Genomic DNA, 21,865 nt, shown 5'->3' on the forward strand with positions numbered 1-21,865 from the left:
TAAAAAAATAAAAAAAGATTGGTGGTTGTTGGAGGTGGGGCCAAGCCAATAAATGGGTTTAAAGGATTTTGATTTTTCTCCTTTTTCCCTGATTTATGGTGCCCAAAATGGACTACAATTTGCAATCCTCCTCCCTCCACATAAAAATGGGTTGGTGTGGTGGCATCAAGTTTGTTTAACCTTTTCACAAATCACAATTTTTTTTTTAATTTAAAATTGAGAGAAAAAAAAAAGAGTAATGATTCTTTTTGATTTGATGGTGATATTTAATGGGGCTCAGTCAAATAGAGGGAGGTTAAAATTTGTGATTTGATAGATTAAATTAATAGAGCCACCAAAGTGATGAGTGATGAAGTCATTGGACAGCCCACTCTCACATGCAGATTAATTTTCAAAAACAGAGGGATGACAAGTTTTAATTGGTTTGTTTTACTATTTATATGTAATCAATGTGTCAGGTCCATGGTTAGTCTCATCTTTAATGATTTTTAATTGTATGGATATGGTTTGTTGATTGATAACTAAATTTTGTAGTTGGTTTGAAATTTATTGCAAATTAAATTAAATATTTGTAAATTAAAGTTGATTCTAAACCCAATTCTAATCTTACGATATCTTATAATTTGTAAAAAAAAAAAAAAAATATAGTTCCAATTTTTATATCACTGATATCTAACATTGTTTTGTAATTAGGGATAACAACGAGATAATAAAGAAGACAGATATATAAATTTCTCTTGTTCAAATCTTTAAAAAACTATTTTAAGATTTTTTTAATTATATTAAAATAAATATACTTTATAAATAATTAAAATATTACAATTTTTTATAACTTATTTTATCAAAAAGTAATTTATCGTTATTATATTATATATATTAAAATTTTAAATTTAAATAAAATTAATTTTCAATCATGAAGTTGGATAATGTAATATCAGGACCCGTCCTAAAATTTTTAGAAAAATCTCAAATTTATTTCTAATTCATTCGTTTAAATTTCAAACGTGTAGAGATGAAACGGGACGGGTATTCGAAAAAATTAGCGGAAATCCTATTTGTAATCATCTAATTTTATTGATGTTTTTGAAATATAATTTATTTTATCATATATGTTGGGGAGCAGGCACGTTACACAAGCATTAAAGGGCCTTTCTGCCAACAGTATTTTCCCCACTCATGACAAAAATTTTGACTTTCTTCTCTGGTATTGGGGAATGGGAAGAACCGGCTACCATATTTCAAAATTTGTAGCGAAGAGTCACGGAATTAGAGGAAAAAGGACACAAAATTTACAGTGAATTTCTCGATATTAAAACTATATAATATAATTTAATGATGAAGAAAATAAACCCAATTCACATTATCTTGATGATGTTGTTGATGTCACATACCCATCCTACCAATTGAAATCTAGAGGAGAAGAAGAGATCAAAAACGGTGGCTAACTGAATCCTAATAATATCGAGGACTTGTTTGGTTGCAGATTCAAATCACCAGAAATAATTTCACATTGCGAGATTATGGAATGGTCGTGTCATGTGTGGGAAGCAAATCCCAGAAACTGATGACGGAGCTGCTGCTGCTGCTGCCTCTTTATTTGATTCATCGATGGAAAATGTACTGGACTAGACGTGAAACGCGCTAGAGATAAAGTCTATGTTGCCGGCCAGCCCCACCTAGCCTTGCTTTGTCTGCTTCCCAGCTGCCCCTCACGCCTGAGGCCCCTACTCCTCACGAGTCACGCCCTCAGCCCTCTCTTTGTACAAGCTCGTACTACTGCTAAATGCTAATAATAGCTTAAATTTCTTTCTTTTTTTTTTGGAACAAATTTACAGATGGTGAAAGTTAGGTGATGATCACCAAGAGCTTGTCTTTATATTGCATTTGACTTGGTATGAAGGGGCAGGTAGGCCGCATTGTGTCTTACCTTATATCTTTCTGCAGTAGGTGATGGCACGATGCCTTTGCATGCTACTTGCCCATTATAATACAAGATAATTAAAATTTAAAATGCCCATATTCAGTCCTCATGCACTTTGACTCTCAAAAACAATATGAACAAAAATCATCCCATTTGGCCACGTTAATTGCTCGTGGAAAGTCCACGATGTCAAAGTTGAACATCTGGAAGAATGGTGTCGACAATTTTTGTTGAGCACACCATTGATAAATTTATCCATTTGAATAGTCCCTCACTGGGTGCCATGCACAATTTGGACTTTGTTCTTATTTGAATCATAACGGGATACGAAATTAAGTAAAAAAAATTCTGGTAATGTAATTCATGGAACAATAAAAAGGAAATTCAATTAGTGATGAATTTCTTTGTTTAGGGTTCATCTGCAGATGGAAGCTTTCCGGCCAAGAAGGATGAGAAGAAGGCAAGAGCCCTGGCTGGTTGGTAACTTGGAACAAAGTGTCCAGCTCCTCTTATGGTCACAAATGATAGGTTTTTGTATCCTACCGCATATCCGCCGACCTCGCCTTAAAACAAGAAAAATAGACTGTTAGAATTGGTTCTGATGATTTCGTTAGGGAATAGAGAAGCAAGATAGGCGATGGATCCTTACCTCGCCTTGGGTGTACCAGGGGTACCATGGAGTCTTAACCGATGTTCCAAGATTGTTTATGGAGTAGCGGGTCGATGTTGTTGGCACTCTACCATCTGTGTCACCACTGTATACAAAATTTAAGGTTATATTTAATTCTAAATAGTACTAAGAAAAAAATGTAAAAAAAATGTTTGATTATATTACAAAAGTTATATATAAAAAATCAAATATAATTAAAATTAATTAAAAATATGTCTATTTTCAAATTATTTAATTTTTATGTAAAAGAGTAAAAATAAGTTGGATGAATAAAAAAATATATATAAAAATAATTTATCAATTTTAAATATATATATTTTTTTAACTTTTCTTTTTAATTTTTTTTTTGGGACAATTGTGTTTTGAATTCAATTGAGCTTAAAAATTAAAGTTTGACACATATAAGTTGTATAATTGATGAAAAAGATATAAAATATGAATAGACCAATATACCCTTCAAAACCATTTTTCACTACAATGTTTGATAAACTTTTTGATTTTAAATATTTTTTTAATAATTATTCTTAAAATTTATTATTTTTAGAAAACTAATATTTTTAAAAATATATTCTAATAATATATCATTTAAAAAAATAAATTTGACATATTTTTAGTTATTTTTTATATACAAAATTTTAAAAATATGTACTTTCCAAAATATTTGATTTTTAAATAATAATAATAATTTATTTATATTTTTTTGGAAAATTATGTATTTTTTTCCAAATCACTAAATTATATTGAATTTCATTGAGGCTTACAAAAAGAATAAAATTTAAATTAATATTTTTCTACTCTCTTTTTTCATAATCAACAAAGGTCATTTCCGAAAAGATAAAAATTTCATATCATTCTTTTCAATTTTCACACTTTCCTCCCGATCTCAGACTTAAATGGTGAACTTATATGGACCAAAGCTTAAATTTTGAGCTCTAATCTTTTAAAAACCAAACATAGCATAAAGGAAAATTATGCATAATGTACCACTTACCTATAGATCCAAACACTTATCCCACTGACCATGAGCTCCTCAATCACTGGCAACACTGTCAATGGCATGTCCTTCCAACCGTAGAAAATAGCGTCGCTGCATTGATTTACAAATTAGATCAAACAATGGACGAAATAATCTGCTTTAATTTTTACGAAATGCTCAGAATGTATGAGGGGTTGTAATATATACTTGCAAGACACCCATGGACCTGGGATATTCGTGACGTTTGCATGCATAGATTTTTGCACTCCAGGAATGTTCAAGTAAGTTTGGATGTAGTCCTCGGAACATGGATCAAATACTGATATCTGTTTGGAGCATCAAACCATATAATAATGAAGGAGAAATTAAAAATCAAAGAAGAGAATTGTACCATGTTGAGTAGATTTAATGAACTATACCGGTCGGGTACTGTTTGAGGATGGAGAGCATAAGGGAGCATATATGTCATATATATAGATATAGCCTATAGCTGCATCTGCATCATAAAGATATTGTTCACAGGCATCCGAGATTGTTGTCTCAGATGAAAAATTGCAGTTTAAGTTGATTCCCTCATTGATTTCGTCGGATATTAGAGAGTGTGTCCAGAAAAAGTCGTACATTCCCTTCAGTCCTGTCTCATAGTCTATCCATGCATTCCCTATCTGCACATTTATGAAGTATATTCATGTCAGTTCTCTTCATTTTTTATTCATACTCAGGCCTGAAGCCTTCAAACATGTGGACTTACAGCGATTCCTTTTAGGTTGATGACAGTTTGGTTGGTGATCTTGTTGTTTTGAAGGATTTTCTGGGAGAGCTGAGGCACGTAGTGCCCTGCATAACTTTCTCCGGTGATGAAGAAATCTCTGGTTTTGTACTCAGGAAACCTTTCCAACCAGTTCAGAAGAAAGGTGTAGTTGTCTTCAGCAGTCTGCTTATCTCCACTTTTGTCGTAGTCTGATGTCGTATTTGAATAAGAAAATCCAACCCCAGCAGGAGACTCCAGGAAGAGGATGTTTGCCACTGAATTTCAAACCAAAAAGAAAAGAAGGAAGAAATTAATTGCAGGCTTTGTAAAATTGTTAAATTATTCTGAAAGAATGACTGGTGAGTTGAATAAGAAATTTGAGGATGTATACCACCATTGCTCCATGCGTATTCATTGTAAGCGAGAGTATTGCCATCACTGTTGACTCGGAATGGCCCCAGCTCCATCATTGCCCCAGATCCTAAAGAGGAGCATCCTGGTCCTGCTCAACAGAAAGACCAAAAAAAAAATGAAAAAAGGGTTCTCGGAGGGATGTTAATGGAGTGGCATGCTGGAAGCTTTCTCAAATTCCTAATCTAAGTTTATTTGGGTCACCAGAGAAAAAGTTACAAGAGATGTGAGTATATAAAGATTATACATGATGTATAGATGTGAGGAATAACAAGAAATACCCGAGGAAATAAAAGGCCTTATTAGGATGCAAGGAAGAGCATAAGACATTTAACATGACAAAAGAGCTTATGATACAAAAAATAGAGAACCATGAGATGTTTTACCACGGGAAAGTTGTTTCTATTTTTTATTTTATAATATTTTTTATCATACTGTGAAATATTATATATAGTTTCGATTTATAGAATCATATTAAGAGTGTGTTTAAGGGTGATTTTAGAAAACGTTTCTAACATTTTTAACACTTGAATGATGAAAATTTTTAAGTATTAAAAATATTAAAAACGCTTCCTAGAATCACTATTAAACGGGTTTTAAAATATTGTATGCTTTAGGATTTATATCTGTGTTCTTCCACTAGTGTGTTTCTATTCTAACATCAGGCCACACTTATAAATGATTATGCTAGTTGAATGATGAAGCTGATCAAGAAAACACATAACAACCATGTGATATAACAGTTACCTCCATTAAGCCACAAGACAAGAGGCTTAGAAGAAGAGTTCTGAGACTCCACAAAGTAGTAGAAGAGTGCTCTCCCAGCCTGAGGGTCAACAGTGACATACCCCGAGTACTGATCCAGATTCACCCCATTGGGCTGCCCTGGCAATGCTTGGATCCTATCACCTTCCTTCAACCCATCTTGAGGCCCCATATAGACTGGTGAATACTCTGTGGACATGGACTCAATTGAGTGACCCTCTGACTGCCTCTTCGACCTTTGAGCCTGCATAAGTTTCCCTAGCAGATCATATCTGCTCCCTCCATGGCATTGCACCAGGGCAACAAGACAAGTAAGAGAAAGTAATGTCAGAAAGAACGCAGCCTTCATATTTGCTATGAGAGTCTCTCACACAAACTGTCATTGATATGGGTTTCTATTTATAGAACCAAGGCAATCCCCTGAATGTGAGGTTTGATGCACACGAGGATCTTTCATAAACTGTTGTTAGTATCGTTTTGTGTCTATTCTTGTTGGATTTGCACCTTAACAATGCTGGGGTTTTGAGGAGTACTCAAAGCGCTTTTATTCCTTGAAACTATGCTTTTGGATTTTTATTTTGTTTTTAATTATCAGAAGCACTTACACAGCTAATACAAACATATCAGCTCTGGCTCAGATCCATATAGAAGACAACGAAGAGGAGAAGTTGGGGAGTTGGACAAGGATCGGGTGACAAGTGAGTAATCAGCCGGCTAATTCTATATATATACATGCCTAGAAGTTCCCGTGGTTAGTTTGACTATTCATTGCCTGGCTTTTGAACCCAATTTTGTTATTTTATGCCTCTTCTGTTATGTCATGGCTCGCAAAGATAAGCCTCACATTTGGTACTTAAATAGAAAAAAAGTTTCAAAACTTAGAAGTTGACCACGAGCAAAAGACATAATAGACCTTTGGTTTAGTATATTGCATATTTGATGATTATAAAATGGTCCATTTAATTTACTTGTTTGGATATATGCTACTTTGAATTCTATCACCTTATGAGGTACTATATTTGTTTTTTTGTTTTTTTTTTTTCTCGTAGACATTTGACATAATTATTTTTTTTATAATTATAAGAAATTTATCATCAAACGTAATTGAATGGTTCTTTTTTTTTTCTTTAATTTGATTTAGGTTTACCAATTTATTATTTATCAAATTATTAGCTTTAACATATTTTATTTTAATTATACAAAATAGAACAAATATAACATTGATTATTTAAGGATGATATTGTAAATTATTTATTTATAATTTTCTTATTATAGTAATTTGTATTATTTTGAAATTTTTATAAATATGTTAAATTATTTTTTTGGTCAAATAAGAGTGAATATAAAAATTATTATAGATTTCTGCTGCATTACAATAAAGCCACAAAAAATGAAATGGTGTCCAAAATATTTGTAGCAGCACACCAAGTTGTCCATTTGAATTGGGCTATGGAAACGGCTCCTTTCATGTAGGGATGCAACGATTTGAATTCTCTTCCTATTTGACCCCTTCTGGGTACATCCCTTTGGCTCCTATAGAATTTTAAAACCCAATTCATCTTCTTTCTATCTAGATCATTTCTTTGTTCTTATCTTAAAGATAAAGTGATCAAATATTTTTGAATTATTAATTATTTATACATACGATTTCTAATTCTTATCATTATTTTTAATTTTAATAATATATATGTATGATGTCTTATTGATATCATGACTTGGTCGTGTTTCAACAAATAGATTATGGAAACATGATTTGATAACCTTGATTGACATCTTTCATTTTATATTAGTTTATTAATGTAGTTGTATAAACTTATTGCATGGGATGTCATCATATCAAACTTACGTGCACCCATTTATGGTTTTAAAAATTAGATTGGACCGACCGACCGACCGACCGATCTAAATGTTGGTCAATCATGATTCCAGTTTAATTCAACTAATTGAGTTGGTCAAGGGTTCAACTAGAATCAGACTAGTTTGATCAGCACGATTCCAATTCAATCCAACTAATTGAGTTAGGGTTCAATTGAAATCAGACCAGTTGAAGGGTCAAATCGGATGAATTAATGGCTAGATTGAACAAACTGGTCGGTTCAACCTTTTTTAAGACCAAAAAATAACGACAACATATCCTTAAAGGAACTAGATCGCTCTATGGGGAGCCAATTCAACCCATTTGTCATCAAACCCAATAAGTTTTTAGTGTTACAAGTTAATGATTCTTGCATGCCTTTTATATCCCACAATCCCTATATATATTTTTATCCATTTTTTATGTGGGATTAGTTAGTGAGAAAGAAATTTTTTTTGCAAGATTGGGACCTTCAGGTGTAAAAATTGAAACTTAACTATTAAACTATGAAACTTCTTCATTGTATTATATTTGAAAATAAAAATATATAACATAATTAATATATTTTTTTCAAAATTTTATTATATAAAAGTATAAAACACTTTCACATTTATTTTTATAGTAATTATATAATGTAATTAAAAAATAATATAAATTAATTAATATAATAATTTTAAAATAATAAAATACAAAAGACATGCAAATAAATTAAATATTATATTTTTTTCATTTTAAATATATCTTTATATTTAAATATTATAATGTTCTATTTAATAAAATTTAAAATATTAATATATTTATATTTTCTTCATCATTTAATTTGATATGTCAAATATAAAAATGAAATATTATTAAAAAAATTAATTATATATAATTTTAATTTATTATAATTATTCAAATTTTATATAATATATAAATTATTATTTATGACGTCATTGATTCAATCATTCAACTTGTGAACCATGAATCGGTTACTTTTCTGATTCAATCACTAGTCCGATTCTGAAAACATGTGATCAAACTGTATAGATATTGTGCACTTTAAACCCAAATGGACCTATGAGTTTAAAAACACGTCTACAAGGTTAAAAAAAAATTCATACTTATATAACGATTAAAAACTTTTTCTCGGGATTCTCATATCCGATATGTGACATCATAAATATCCATTATGCAAATACAACATTCCGTTATGCTCCATAGGATTATAAGACCAAACAAACAAACTTTCACATCGAGGTCGAGAATTGGACGGGAAAGAAAGTTTTTAATGCTATATATGTATAGACTTCTCTTAACCTATAGTCAATGTTTTAAAGTTGTGAAAACTCATTTTGACGTAGAGTGGATAATATCTATACGATTGAAAACGAATTATTACATCAACATTTAGTTTCTAAATTTATATTAACACCATCATTTTTTGCTATAATTTTAAATGATTTTATTTTAAAAATAATAAAAGAGGTGGTTAAAGGGAGAATAGTTTGGAGCGACGCTTAAAATATATATATTTTAACGGGGAATTTGCATGTAAACTCCATAATCTTATATTTTGTTGGTGTGAAAGATCATTTTAGCCCAAAATTCTTCGGATTGATCATTATGCAGTCGTGTCGTCCCTGAGCGGCAGTGGGCGAAAGTCGGATGGGTAGGCAACGCCGCAACAGTCTAGCTCGGTCCTTCCAAGGACTGGCCCAGCCCGACACATATGATCACTATGCGTCTTAGGCTGGCATGGCTTGGTAGGCTAGGCTGAACTTGGCGGCCCAGTAGACCCAAGTAGCCCAATCACTAATTTTGAATTTCTTATTTATTTATTAGTTTCCATTTTACAAGCTTTCTACCATCCCAATTCTAATAATATAAATTTTCTTTTTTGAAAAAAAATAGGTCATGAATATTCTCCATTTCCAATCTCGGTCTTGTTGAGATTTAACACGGAAATTAACACACGATATTTCAGATCATTGAATTCAAACTCATCTCAAAAAATAAAAATAATAAAATTAAAATATATTACATACCGTTTGAAGAACACGCAACCATGAGAGATTCTCTTCAATTTATAGATCTTAAATCTTTGATCTCTTCTTCTCCTTATCAAACTTTAATACACAGAATTGTTTTCTGTAATTGATGGAAGAGAGCATTCACCGCACATGAAGGGGTTTCTGTATATATATCTTATTGATAGGAGAAAAGGGCTAAGAATATACATTCAAAACCGTTCTGAACGTGTTATTCGAATAACTCTTTTATTCCAAATAATAATATTATTATTATTATAATTTACCCACTACGTCAAAGGGTAAATATATTTATAACAGTTTAAATATTTTGGACATTCTTTTAATTGGCTAAATACTAGGTTAGTGGGCCACCCACTTAATTTTAACGTGGAAATAACATGTCTGTTAGGCATGCTTTAGGATCATCGTCCATTAGCCCTTATTTGAAAGTGGTTTCAAAAATAGTTTTTGAAAACGTTTTTGTGATATTTTATAAAATAAATAATTTGTTTGAGAATCAGAAATGTTTTTATTTTGTCTTTTACATTTTTAAAATAAATTTTATTTATAATATTTTATTTTAAATTATTTTTTATATTTATATAATTAATTTTTAGGTTAATTTTACTTCATTTTTCTAATGTTTTGGTTGAATATGTTTGATCTCATTGATTTGAAATTCTATCGAATATCTCTTTTATTTAAGTAAAAAAAAATTAAATAAAAATATATATGATAAAATTTCAAACTAATGGAAATTAAATATATTATCCAAAACCTCAAAAAGGGTAAATGAAATGAATCTTTATTTTTTTAAAATAACTCTGAAAAACTCTTTTTTAGAGAACAAATATCTGAGTTAAAAAACAATACCAAAATTTATGATAAACTTGTTTTTTTCTTTATTAATTTTTCTTCTAGTTTCATTTGTCTCTACTTCCATTTGCAAAAAAAAGTCTCAATGCAAAAAAAAAAATTCATTATTTATGTTTGATTCCATAAAATAAATAAGAAAAAAATATTAAAATTAAATTTTTATATTTAATTTCATTATAAAAATATAAAAAAATAATTAAAATTTGATGTATTTTAAAATTATTTAAGACAAATGAAATATGTTCGAAATAGCATATAATTTAAATCCAGCAAAGGCAAAATCACAATTTTATACTCCAACATTTCCTTTCAAAGGAAAAAAAAATTCTAATCATAGATGTAACATAAAGCAGATTCATTGATTTCTTCATGGTGAGAAAAAGATGAAGCAGAGGAGCACACCCACTATTTTCCTGCTACAAAGGACTCCATCAAAGCAAAAGCCCTGCGGGGCTGAAACCTTGGGACTTCATGCCCTGCCCCTCGAATTGTTGCGAACGTTAGTCCCTCATAAACAACCCTGTATCCACCCACCTGCAATTATCAACCATCTCAGTAAGATTCCAATCTTTTTTCTCTTCCTCTTTCTTTGTTTTCTAGGCAACCAAACTGCCCATCAAGAGGAAAAAAACACTTCAAAAAAATAAAATAAAATAAAATAAAAGCATACCACTTTTGTGCTCTCCGACCAAGGATGCCAAGGTCTGATGACTTTAAGGTTTAAGGCATTAATGGAGTACCGGGTACCAACAACTGATACAACTGCATCCACATCACCACTGTCCCCAAATCCAGAGAATCAGGCAGAAACATAAGATAATATTTGGAATAGCAGAGGATAATATTTGGAAATCCGGTTACCTGTAAATTAGTATATGAAGACCAGAGGAAATTAGCCTCTTGTATATCGGAAACATGGTTGATGGGCTGTCCGTCCAAGAAGTGATCACAGAGCTGGTACATTACACAAGAGGGGGAAAAAAAGGACTCAGTTGGGATGGTAGGTAGTTTATGGGAAAGAACAACTTCTAGAACAACTTTTCCTACTTAATCTTTCGTATGAGTTTTCAAAAAAATATATCATTTCTGTTAATTATTGTTCAAGAAAAGTACATACTAGATAATCATAAAGAAGATTAAGATTTCAAACCTGCAAACTTCCCAAGCATAAGGTATTTTGGTTCTGTTGGCATGCAAAGCTTCTTGTACTTGAGGAAGATTGAGATATTTCAGGACATAATCTGCTTCACAGGGATCAAACCCTCCATGGCGTTTCGGTTTTCTCGAAGAGTTTGAGGAGCGAATGCAAACTGGGGCATATATGTTGTAAAAATCTATCAATCCAACTTCCAACTCAATATGATCTTCAAGCTTCTTACACTCGTAGCTGTCGGGGAACTTGCAGTATTCGACTAGTCCTTGATGGGTTTTATCAGAAATCAAGGCATGACTCCAAAGATAATCGTAGAATCCTCTGTTGTCCGTCATATCGTTCATAATCCCATTCCCGATCTACACCAATTACCACAACAGAATATAGTAAGCAACAGGACAGAAGTTTAGAGTACTTTTGAGGAAATGTCTGTTTACCATAATCCCTTTAAGGTGGATGATAGAGGAAGAGACTGCCTTCATGTTCCTCCTGATGATTGTATCAGCCAGCTCTGGAATGTAAAAACCTGCAAGAAAATTTGGTTTTCATATGAGCTGCACTGCACGCAAGGTGGAAAACATGATTAAGGAGGATTTCAATTTCATACCTGCATAACTCTCTCCCATGATATAGAAGTCCCTATTCTTATAGTGGGGAAATCTTCTGAACCAATTGATCAAGAAGGCGTATGTGTCTTGAGCTGTAACACTGACAAACATTAGAAATAGAGCACAACAGCAGAGCCTGGCTCGGATTTGTTCGATATATCTAAGCACATAATCACTCACCAGTCCGTTTATCGCCATTTTCGTTATACTCGAAGGAATTATTAGAGTATGAGAACCCAACACCTACTGGAGACTCTAAGAACAGAGTATTTGCCACTGCATTTACAGAACCAAGGCTCAGCCACAATCAAATTCAAAGCAAAATAAGCTGAAGATTCAGCAATGACCAAATTCACCTACCTTTGTTCCAGGCATACGGTCTTAAATAGAGCGTTTTGCCATCTGGTTTAACCCCAAAAGGTCCAATCTCCACCATGGCACCTACTCCAAGGGATGAACAACCAGGCCCTGTACATATAAAAGCAGCCAGCTTCAGACAAGCACTGAATAAAGTCTGAGGTAGGAGTTGAGAGAATGTTCACCTCCATTCAGCCACAGAAGCAGAGGCTTAGATGATGGATCCTCAGCTGCCTCAGCAAAATAATAGAAAAGGTTTCGCCCTTTGAGTTCATTGACAGTTACATAACCAGCATACTGCTTAAACAACACTCCTGATGGCTGACCAGGGAGCCCACCTTCAATCAGATCATCCTCCATCTTCCCACTATCAAAAAACCCTTCATCCTCCATATCCAACACTTCCCACCTTCCATCATCAGAGCTCCTCTCTCCCCCCAGTCTTTTACCTCTCAAAGCCCTCAGCCTACTCGCTTGATCAATCCCCAAGCCATGGCTAAGGCCATGAAGGAGCACCAAAACAAGAAGAATGAACAAGTTGTAGTACTGCATTGCAGAGAAGAAATGAAGCCTCTCCTGCACTGTACTGAACCAGGGACTTCTCTTATATCGATCTTTTTTTCTTTTCTTATGCAGTACTTTCAGCTGCCCATTTGTTGATGACGATAATTGTATCAAATTCAGTGGCCTTTCCCAATGTTTGATGATGAACTGAAAAATGTCTTCCACCAATGGTGTTCAAAGATTCTCTCTGCAGTTTCTAATGCTTTCTCTTTATGAGGAATTTGGATTGGTCCTTTGCTAAATCCATGGGGCCTGCTGTGGACAAAAAATTGAAATAAAGGCTGGACATACGTGATGGAGGTGTAGACTTTTTAGTAAGAGTAAATAGTAGTTGTCGTCTCACTGCTGTTTAGTGTTGGTGGGAGGCACATAATGTAATAAAGTTATTAAAAGAAATGGGTGACATGCTTTTTCCAAGGCCTCTTTTTTCTCTTTCCCATTGTCTTTCTATTTGAGCTTATTAGTTAGTGGAAGAACATACTATTTGGATTTCATACTTGGGCCCATCTTGATCATATCCTTAACAATATCTTTGGAACATTAATTATAATTTTTATAATATAGTAATATTTTTCATAATATCAAGTTCTAGTATTAAATAACTTTTTTCGATATAGTATTAAAGAAGTATCACTAATTTAGTGATATCATGCAAGCATCCTAAGTTCCATTTATTTGTATCTATATTCCTTTTTTTTTATTATTCTTAATATTATTTATTTGTACCTTTATTTAACAAGACTTAATTTTATCATATACATTCGTAAATGAAATTTGATAAGTAACATTTCGATATCTAAACATTTTCCTTTTATCATATTTTGTTAGACAAGAACATACTATTAAAAACACCTCTTATTTTCGACATTTTCATTGATGTCTTAACATTTTTTTTTATCATATATTTTATCCGAAGAGAAAATGCCAGTACTACTAACATTTCACGGTTCACACTTAAGAGAGCATTTAGCGTTGATTTTAGAAAACATTTTTAGCTTTTCTAATACTAAAATGTTAAAAAAATTCAAATATTAGAAAAATTATAAACATCTTTTAAAATTATTATCAAACAGACTCTTAATACTAAGTGAATATTTGATCAAATTAATGATATTCTTTTTATTTTCTTAAAATATTTACATTAAAAAAATTATTTTAATACATTATTGATACCATTGAATGGGGTATTATTATTATTACCATTTTCAAGTACTAAAATATGACTCAAAATGATTGTACTTCATTTGCTTGCATAACTTGTCACATCAAATAATGCAGCGATATAAACTATTGTTAATCACTTCAATCTTTAAATAGATAAGATAATTATTGCTAAGTTGTTTAGCTTGTCAAGGAAAAATATTATATTTCCAAAAAAAAAAGAAAAAAAAAAAAGAAAAAGGAAGGTGGTCCAAAGGTCACGGTTTTGCACATGACACGCGCGACCTGCTTTAATCCACGAGATTTCGTAGCATGTGCTTTACACTCTTCTTGCTAAAGATTAAAAAGTGGACTAAAGATGGTATCAATAGGATCACATTAGATATATAATTCAAGTTGAATTACTTTTCATTTAAGTTATGTTTCGTTCCGCAAAATTTGAAGGAAAAAAAAAAAAAGTGAAAGGAAAAAAAATGAAGAAAAAGAAAAAAGATTAAAAATTAATAAATTATTTTTATATATTTTCTCAAACTTAATTTCCTTCGTTATATAAAGATTAAATAATTTTAAAATATATACATTTCTAACTAATTTTAATTATATTTAATTTTTAAAATAAAAATTATAGTGAAACTAAATATGAGAAAACTATTTTCTTTTTCATTTTTTTTTCTTTCATTTGGTACTTTCTGGGGGATCAAACATAACCTTAAACTTTGATCCATCATAATTTATTTATATCTTGATTTCATTTGTATATTGATACTATATTTCTATTACCTTTTTTCGATAAAAGTTCAAATCATGCGCCAATTGTTAAATTTTTTAATAAATTCAAAGAAAACTTAGGGTTTGTTTGGTAATTACTTTTCAAAAATAATTTAAAAAAATAGTTTTTGAAAATCGTTCTTTAAATTTTAAAGAACAAAAGTTTGTTTAGAAACTTAAAATGTTTTTAATTTATTTTTAATATTTTTTAAAAAATAATTTTTATATCTAGTGTTTTATTTTTAATTATTTTATATGTTTATATAATTATTATTTTAAAAATAAAATAATAATAATAATAACTAAAAGATATTATTTGAAAGCATTGTGTTTTCTGATTTTAATAATAAAAAATAATTTTTAATTGTTAAACGTATTTTTTATATTTTTTATTTTGAAAAACAGAAAACCATTCTAAAAAACAATATGTAAACAAGCCCTTAAATTCTATTTTTTTTTATTTTGATATTAAATTGTGTTTTTTAAATCACGAAACTTTTTAAATAAATTAATTAAATAAATATAAGAATTCTTATTAAATTTAAAAGTGTTCATAAATTCTAAAAATCAGATCAAATAACATCTTAGAATTTATAGAGAATATTATTAAATCACAAAAAATACTTACCCCAAATTAATTATAAATTCAACCACCTACAATTAAAATGGGTTGCTGCTTGAAAATATTTTCTGATTTATATTTTCAAAAAACAGAAAATAATAAGGACTTTATAAGTATAAGAAAAAATAATAATTTTTAAAAACCATTAAAAAAAATACAAGTATTAAAAAAGCTTATTATCTTAAATAAAAAGGTTTATTTTTTTGAATAAAAAATGGTAAGCACATAGAATCCAAGGTGTGAACGTTTTCCCAGAAGAACCCTATGCCAAAAAACAAATGGAAAGCAACGGAAGCCTAAGCCACGTGCTGGGAAAGGCGCGTGGAGATAGGGTGGATGAAGAAAGCAAATGCATATGCTTGAAAAGCAAACCATGATTGAACATCTCCCTCCCATCATGGCTTTACACCGTTTGTCTCTTCCCCTTTTTCCTTTTTTTTTTTTTTTTTTTCTTCTTTTATTTTTGCCTCAACTGTCTAAACAACTTGATCTTTTTTTAATTTTTTCATTCAAAGTCTTTCGTCACCGTTGAATCAGTTAGCGTCATCATCTACGCAAAAATTAACTTATTTTAATGTACTTCTTATTTTTTTAGTTTTATCCCAACTTTTTTTAAATAATTTTATAATTTGAGAAAGTGAGAATTTTTTGATATCTTAATTTTTTAAAATATTTTTCTTTTAAGATAAATTATTTTTATTTCAAAATATAAAAAATATTTAAAAAAAAACATAAAATAAGAAGTATATGCAAAAATAATGTATGAAGTGCACGGTGTCTTAATCTTTAAAAACAATTTTCCAAAATTGAACTACCAAAGATGTGTTTTCCGCCCCTTTAATTTTTGCTCAACAACAAAAACAATGATTCTACAACTGAAAGAAAAGAAAAGAAAAAAGAAAAAAAGAAGGCTAAAAAAAGAAGGAAGAAGAAGAGCAATACATGCATTACAGGAAGAGTATACGCTCAAAGAAACCTCATAGTGAGAGGAGGAGAAGCATGAAGCTTCCAGCCCGCCACTGTTTTCACAAAATCACAAAGCATGTTCTACCACCCAAAAGGTGAAACATTCCCAAACAGGTCCTTACTTTCACACGGTGCAATCTCAATAAACAATACAAAGAAGTACAAATTATTAGACTCATATAATTGAATAGAGCCCAAATAAGAAACCCCCGTCGATCTGACATGCTTGTAGGTCCATGTCAATGATGGAGGAGAAGCACATGGAATTAGGATCATTTTTTGCTTCATCCATCACCTGTTACTAGGGTTTTTGTTTCATCCATAGCCTATTCAGCAAAGCATCACAGCATACCTCAAATTCCTGAAGGACGGTTAAAATAACATCCTAACAATGGTTACAAGACTGTCAAAATTGAATCCAGCTACAAAAATTCATCACACTACAAACTTAGAACCAATTAAATTCTATCAAACTTTGTCTTTGTTTTTTCGATAACTAAAATTTAAAAGTCTGTCCCAGTAAAACTTGGTTTATTGCCAGTGATGGTTGGCGTACCCATGCTAAGAAGCACCATAAGTTGCAGCTGCAGCATACATGTTTGGATCATTCTGTGGCATTGCATATCCATAGCCGCCACCATACCCCTGCCCTCCATAATATGCCCCATTCCACTGGTTATTGGAATCATTTCTCCACTGCCAAGTTACAATGTAGTTCAAACAATCAAATAAGGCACAATCCAAGGATAAGAGCAAGATGATAGAAAGCAAATGCAAAAAAAAGAAAAAAAAGAAAAGAAAAACAAATCAATGAGAAAATGCAACTTGTTTCACTTAGGAATCGTCGATGCAAATTATTGATTCTCGTGCAATACAAAGTAAACCTCATTGCTTGACAACAAAAACGAGAGTATATTTCCAGAATATGTTATCATAGACTATAGTCATCACTGCAGACCAGAATAGAATAACTAAAAGTGAGATGGAGGAATAATCTCTAGTTGACTAAGGGAACCCTCATTAGGAATCTAGATGGAAAGTGCAATTACCTGCTTGCTTGCCGGATTACGGCCCCATGATAGACGAACAGTCTGCTTGCCAATAACAGTCCCATTCAATCTCTGTAGTGCATCCTCGGCACTGTTTCTGTAAACAAAGACAACAAACAGGGAAGGTTATGCGCCTATCAAATCCATGTTAAAACATTACCCAAATTATTTTTATTCAGAAAGGCCTTTTCCACTCTTTCAACTTCTCCCATCACCGCCAAACATTTACCACTTGAGCCACACATCAAGAGTAATTGCAGCATCCATTATATTCCTTTTACTTTCCAACATTTTACTTAACATAAATAGTGAATATTAAATTTGAAAGATAATACTCATAAATGATATTGAATGAATAACTAATGGCAGACTAATACAAATGTAAACTCTTGGCCATAATTTTACACTGTATATTCTACTCTGTTTAATTAAAAAAGGAAACAAATAGGTAGACAAACTGGGAATTTAACAATATCAAAAAAGTGTACCTGTTAGCAAATTGTACAAATCCACATCCTTTTCCAACTGGTATTTTTACAGATACAACCTCACCAAACTGAGAGAAAGACTGCCTGAGATCTTCATCGGTGACCTCAGAGTCAAGTCCTCCCACAAATATCTACAATAGAACATGGATTAATGAAATAAATAGAATTTGTGCTAGTAAATGCATCAGGGGAGAGCTGAACTCACCGTTGTATTAGTTGAGTCGCCATTAGCCTGGGAACCTTGGGCCACTGCACCATTTGACGCGTTTCCACCAGCCAAAACCAAAGCTAATTGAAGAAAATATAGTTAAATTTTTTGGTCAAATCCAGATTGGATGTGTAAAGGCATTAAATCAACTGCTTTCCGATCTACAATTTTAATCATCTACAAAAGCAGGTTCAGCACTTCAAATTAAGAAGAATATGCGGATATGCAATTGGCAAAATACAGAAAGAAGAGGAAGCATTGCAAGCTCAGAAAAAGTAGAAGTTCCGGAAAGGACTTATCTATATGTAAATCATGCAGCAAAGTATACAAGACAAACAGCTATGGAGAGAATCAATCAGCATAAAACAAAAAAATTGAATGAACTTTATGTAAAACTCACAGATCAAAGATATTGCAATATGATTTTAACACTCAGAGAATGGTATTACCTTGTGAAGAATACTGCTGTTGATAACCAGATGCCTTCTTGGGGGTGGCCACACCAATTCTCATGGGCCTACTTGAACAATAGATGCCATTCATTTCATTCATGGCCCTTGACCTCTCATTTTCATCACCAAACCTAACAAAACCATAACCTTTTGAGCGGCCAGTGTTTGAATCAGTGACAACCTTTGCACCTTTAACAGATGGATATCTAGTAGCAAAAGTTTCCTGCAATAATGCATCTGTAACATCTGAAGCTAGATCTCCCACAAATATAGACAGATCAGAACCAGCATCAGTACGTCTATCACCCGTGCTGAAAGTTGCCCAATTGAGGCGAAAGGGCTGCTCTGTATTTGGCATTAGGGTTCCATTATAGCTGTGCAAAATTTTCTCAGCTGTAGCACGCGAAAAGAACTCAACAAATCCATATCCCTCAGACTGTCCAGTCTGCTTATTACGAATTATCTTTATGGAAGAAACCTGCAGAGTTCATAACACCAAAAGTGAGCATGCTTGGGCATGGTGTAAAAAATTGAAAGCAGAATGTGCTGGTTGGGAAAAATTAAATGGCCAAAATGGATGGATGATTGTCTTTGTTATCAGAATGTATCCACAAGTCAGAAATGGTATATTCAACGATTCACGACAAATGTGGTAGATACAAACTGACAAGCACAAATGTCAGATGCAAACTATTATCTCACATTCAATTATATATGCAAGTGCAAAGGTTTCAAATTTGGAAGCAATCTCACCCAAGAAAACATGTGTCTTAAGGAAGAAATCTAGAATCACATAAATCAACCACCAAAATCATCTAAAAAATTAGGACTGAGGACTCAATGATGAACCGTTCAGGTACTTTGCTGATGAGCTTGTCACTTTCTACTCTCCATTGCAAGCAACAAGCATAGAACTGGAGATGTACTGCAGTCAATGGGATTCCATATCAAAAAACAGCCATTAAAGGAAAGGGGAAGTCACCAAGACAATGTATTAATGAGGATAGCTTGCTGTGGCTTTTGTCAATATTTTGGACTCTAAGCATCACACTTTTGAGGCTTTGATCAGGGGAGAGAGCTTATACCAAAATTCTAAATATGCAGCCCCTAGGATGAAGGTGCCTGCCATTTTCTCAGGCACATGTGAAGCAAGCACCACCTTATTTTCCACTTAGATCCTGCCATATGAGTGACCAAGAATCTAAACTAGAGCAGCAAGATTTCATGAAAATGTCAGTCATTATTTCATGTCTGAACAAAGTCTAAAATGGGTAACATTCATGTTCACAGAGACGTTAGGCTGAACATCTGTATTTTTTGAGAACACGGCCTGCATATCGCATTCCCAAATGCCTTATGCATGATTGCTAACTATAGTTAGATCCATAACCATATTGAAGCTGAGGTCATCCAAGAGAAAGAGGGAAACCCTGAGAGAAAAAGGGGCATTCAGTTTCTGTGATTAGGTTTCCTCTCTATGCTTAATTAATCATGGGAGGTAGTGCTACAAGGGTTTCTCCAGTCGCCTTCTTCTGCAGGATCTGCCAGCTGGAGGGACATGCTTTGGAGGAAGAGTGCAGCATCAATATTTTACACCAACATAGGGAAAGACTGGATGCAAGAATCTAAGGAAGATTGATTTAAAGGCAGACAGCTGAACTGAGGTGGAGTATATAAAATCAATACACGATTAGAAATTTAAAAAATAAAAGTGTTAAGAAATAAGAAAGAAAATAAACAAAGCAGGCCTCTTCAACAAGGCCAGCTCATTGCCAAGCAAGGCACCAGAAGTAAGGAGTCGTTGCGCCTTGGGCCTAGCCTTTAACAACTAAGGCATACAGATTATGGAGTTTATTTCAGTTGTTTACTGAAGGGTTATTTTGCACACACTCCTAATGATGTATATCGGCATTATCAAGGATTTGGATGTAATTTTTGAACATATACAAATGTGATCCGGATGTAAAAATTCACGAACTTACATTACAAGATATTAAAAAAAAAATTGTAAAACTCAAGTACATTCACGCTGCTACGAAACCAATTACTGTACCTAATATTCCAAGCTCATGAAAAACATCCCCAGCCCACAGCCAAATCCATTCATAAATCTTAAAAGACTTGACTATATATATGCACTTCTATTGAAAAGCCAAACACCAGAAGTCTATTTATAAAATAAATGTGTCTAATACACATCACAAAAAGCCACTATTTACAGTTACAGAAACATTCTTTAAACACACAAAATCTAACATTTATATCAATGTTTTTTGTTGTTTCATTAATACAATCAATCTTAAATTGGAACTTAATTCAGTCAACAAATCAAAACCAATAATGGCATATTGCTTGTTATTTCACATAATCATTTCAACCATCAAACACAATCTAATGACTCGTTATATAGAATAAAGTCCTAGATAAAGTCCGCGCAAGGTTGCTAAGAAACAGATTTGATTGAAAATTCCACATCCGTGGATAGCGAAAACCTTAACCCAGAACCTAAAACTTATTCGAAATCTTTTCAATATGAAATCCAAATCCAAACCCGTTTCCAACCAAATTATGAGATTTGGTCATTTGCGCCTCCGATTTCTGCCCATTCTTGCAACCAAACACAACCACATCCAGACCGAAGAAGAAAATGAAAAAGAAGAAACCTTAACCTCGCCGGTATGACCGAAGCAAGTACGGAGGTAATTATCGTCCATCCATTGATGGAGATCCCCGACCCAGAGGGTTTTAATCTCGTCGGTTGATCCGTGCATCTGGTGCTGAGGTGGCTGATTCTGGTACTGCTGTGGAGGTTGAGGGTGATGGTAAGGCATGTAATGCTGCGGGTACATCATCTGGTGCTGCATCACCATAGCCGCCGCAGGGTACTGCATAGCCATCCATTGCTGCTGCTGCTGCTGCTGCTGCTGCTGCATCCACTGTTGATGGTCTTGGCTCATATCGCCACCGTTCGATGTCTGCATCGTCACCCTCTTCTTGATCTCTCTCCTCTCTACCACTCGGGAATTTGCAGAATTGTAGAGAGGAAAGTAGAGAGAGAAAGGGCCAAAGAGGGAAACAAAGTGTTGTGGGAGAGGGATATAGAGAGCGAGCCTGTGGATCTTGATTTTCACATAGTTTATAACGATATTGGTTTCTAGCCGTTGATTCTGATGACCGTGTAATCCACGGTTGTCACTTTGCCCTACAGATACTCGTGTGGGCCCTCGTCTTT

The 21,865-nt window shown here is 32.7% G+C and overlaps 3 protein-coding genes across 4 annotated transcripts; all 3 read right to left on the reverse strand.

Moving 5' to 3' along the window:
- Positions 1-2,055: 2,055 nt before the first annotated feature.
- LOC117911697 (serine carboxypeptidase II-3-like) lies at positions 2,056-5,847 on the reverse strand. The gene is made up of 8 exons (XM_034826097.1): positions 5,477-5,847; positions 4,713-4,820; positions 4,319-4,593; positions 3,987-4,232; positions 3,775-3,893; positions 3,583-3,678; positions 2,571-2,676; positions 2,056-2,479 (listed from the first exon to the last, which is right to left on the reverse strand). Exons 1-8 carry the CDS (start codon positions 5,841-5,843, stop codon positions 2,330-2,332), a joined length of 1,467 nt encoding a protein of 488 aa, XP_034681988.1. The 5' UTR covers positions 5,844-5,847; the 3' UTR covers positions 2,056-2,329.
- A 4,630-nt stretch (positions 5,848-10,477) lies between these two features.
- LOC117908828 (putative serine carboxypeptidase-like 23) lies at positions 10,478-13,127 on the reverse strand. Its single transcript, XM_034822606.1, has 9 exons — positions 12,541-13,127; positions 12,359-12,466; positions 12,179-12,274; positions 11,998-12,090; positions 11,828-11,916; positions 11,388-11,749; positions 11,099-11,191; positions 10,908-11,016; positions 10,478-10,771 (listed from the first exon to the last, which is right to left on the reverse strand). Exons 1-9 carry the CDS (start codon positions 12,905-12,907, stop codon positions 10,643-10,645), a joined length of 1,446 nt encoding a protein of 481 aa, XP_034678497.1. The 5' UTR covers positions 12,908-13,127; the 3' UTR covers positions 10,478-10,642.
- Positions 13,128-16,431: 3,304 nt separating this feature from the next.
- Positions 16,432-21,723, reverse strand: LOC117911204 (polyadenylate-binding protein RBP47-like). 2 transcript variants are annotated; one of them, XM_034825455.1, is made up of 7 exons: positions 21,297-21,723; positions 18,631-19,111; positions 18,179-18,261; positions 17,974-18,104; positions 17,486-17,582; positions 16,993-17,132; positions 16,432-16,797 (listed from the first exon to the last, which is right to left on the reverse strand). In XM_034825455.1, exons 1-6 carry the CDS (start codon positions 21,612-21,614, stop codon positions 16,998-17,000), a joined length of 1,245 nt encoding a protein of 414 aa, XP_034681346.1. In that variant the 5' UTR covers positions 21,615-21,723; the 3' UTR covers positions 16,432-16,797; positions 16,993-16,997. The 2 variants fall into 2 exon arrangements, with proteins under 2 accessions (XP_034681346.1, XP_034681347.1); XM_034825456.1 differs by having other exon boundaries at positions 16,437-17,132; positions 21,303-21,722.
- Between the last annotated feature and the right edge of the window lie 142 nt (positions 21,724-21,865).

Source organism: Vitis riparia, chromosome 3, assembly GCF_004353265.1.
Source record: "Vitis riparia cultivar Riparia Gloire de Montpellier isolate 1030 chromosome 3, EGFV_Vit.rip_1.0, whole genome shotgun sequence".
Lineage (NCBI taxonomy): Eukaryota > Viridiplantae > Streptophyta > Magnoliopsida > Vitales > Vitaceae > Vitis > Vitis riparia.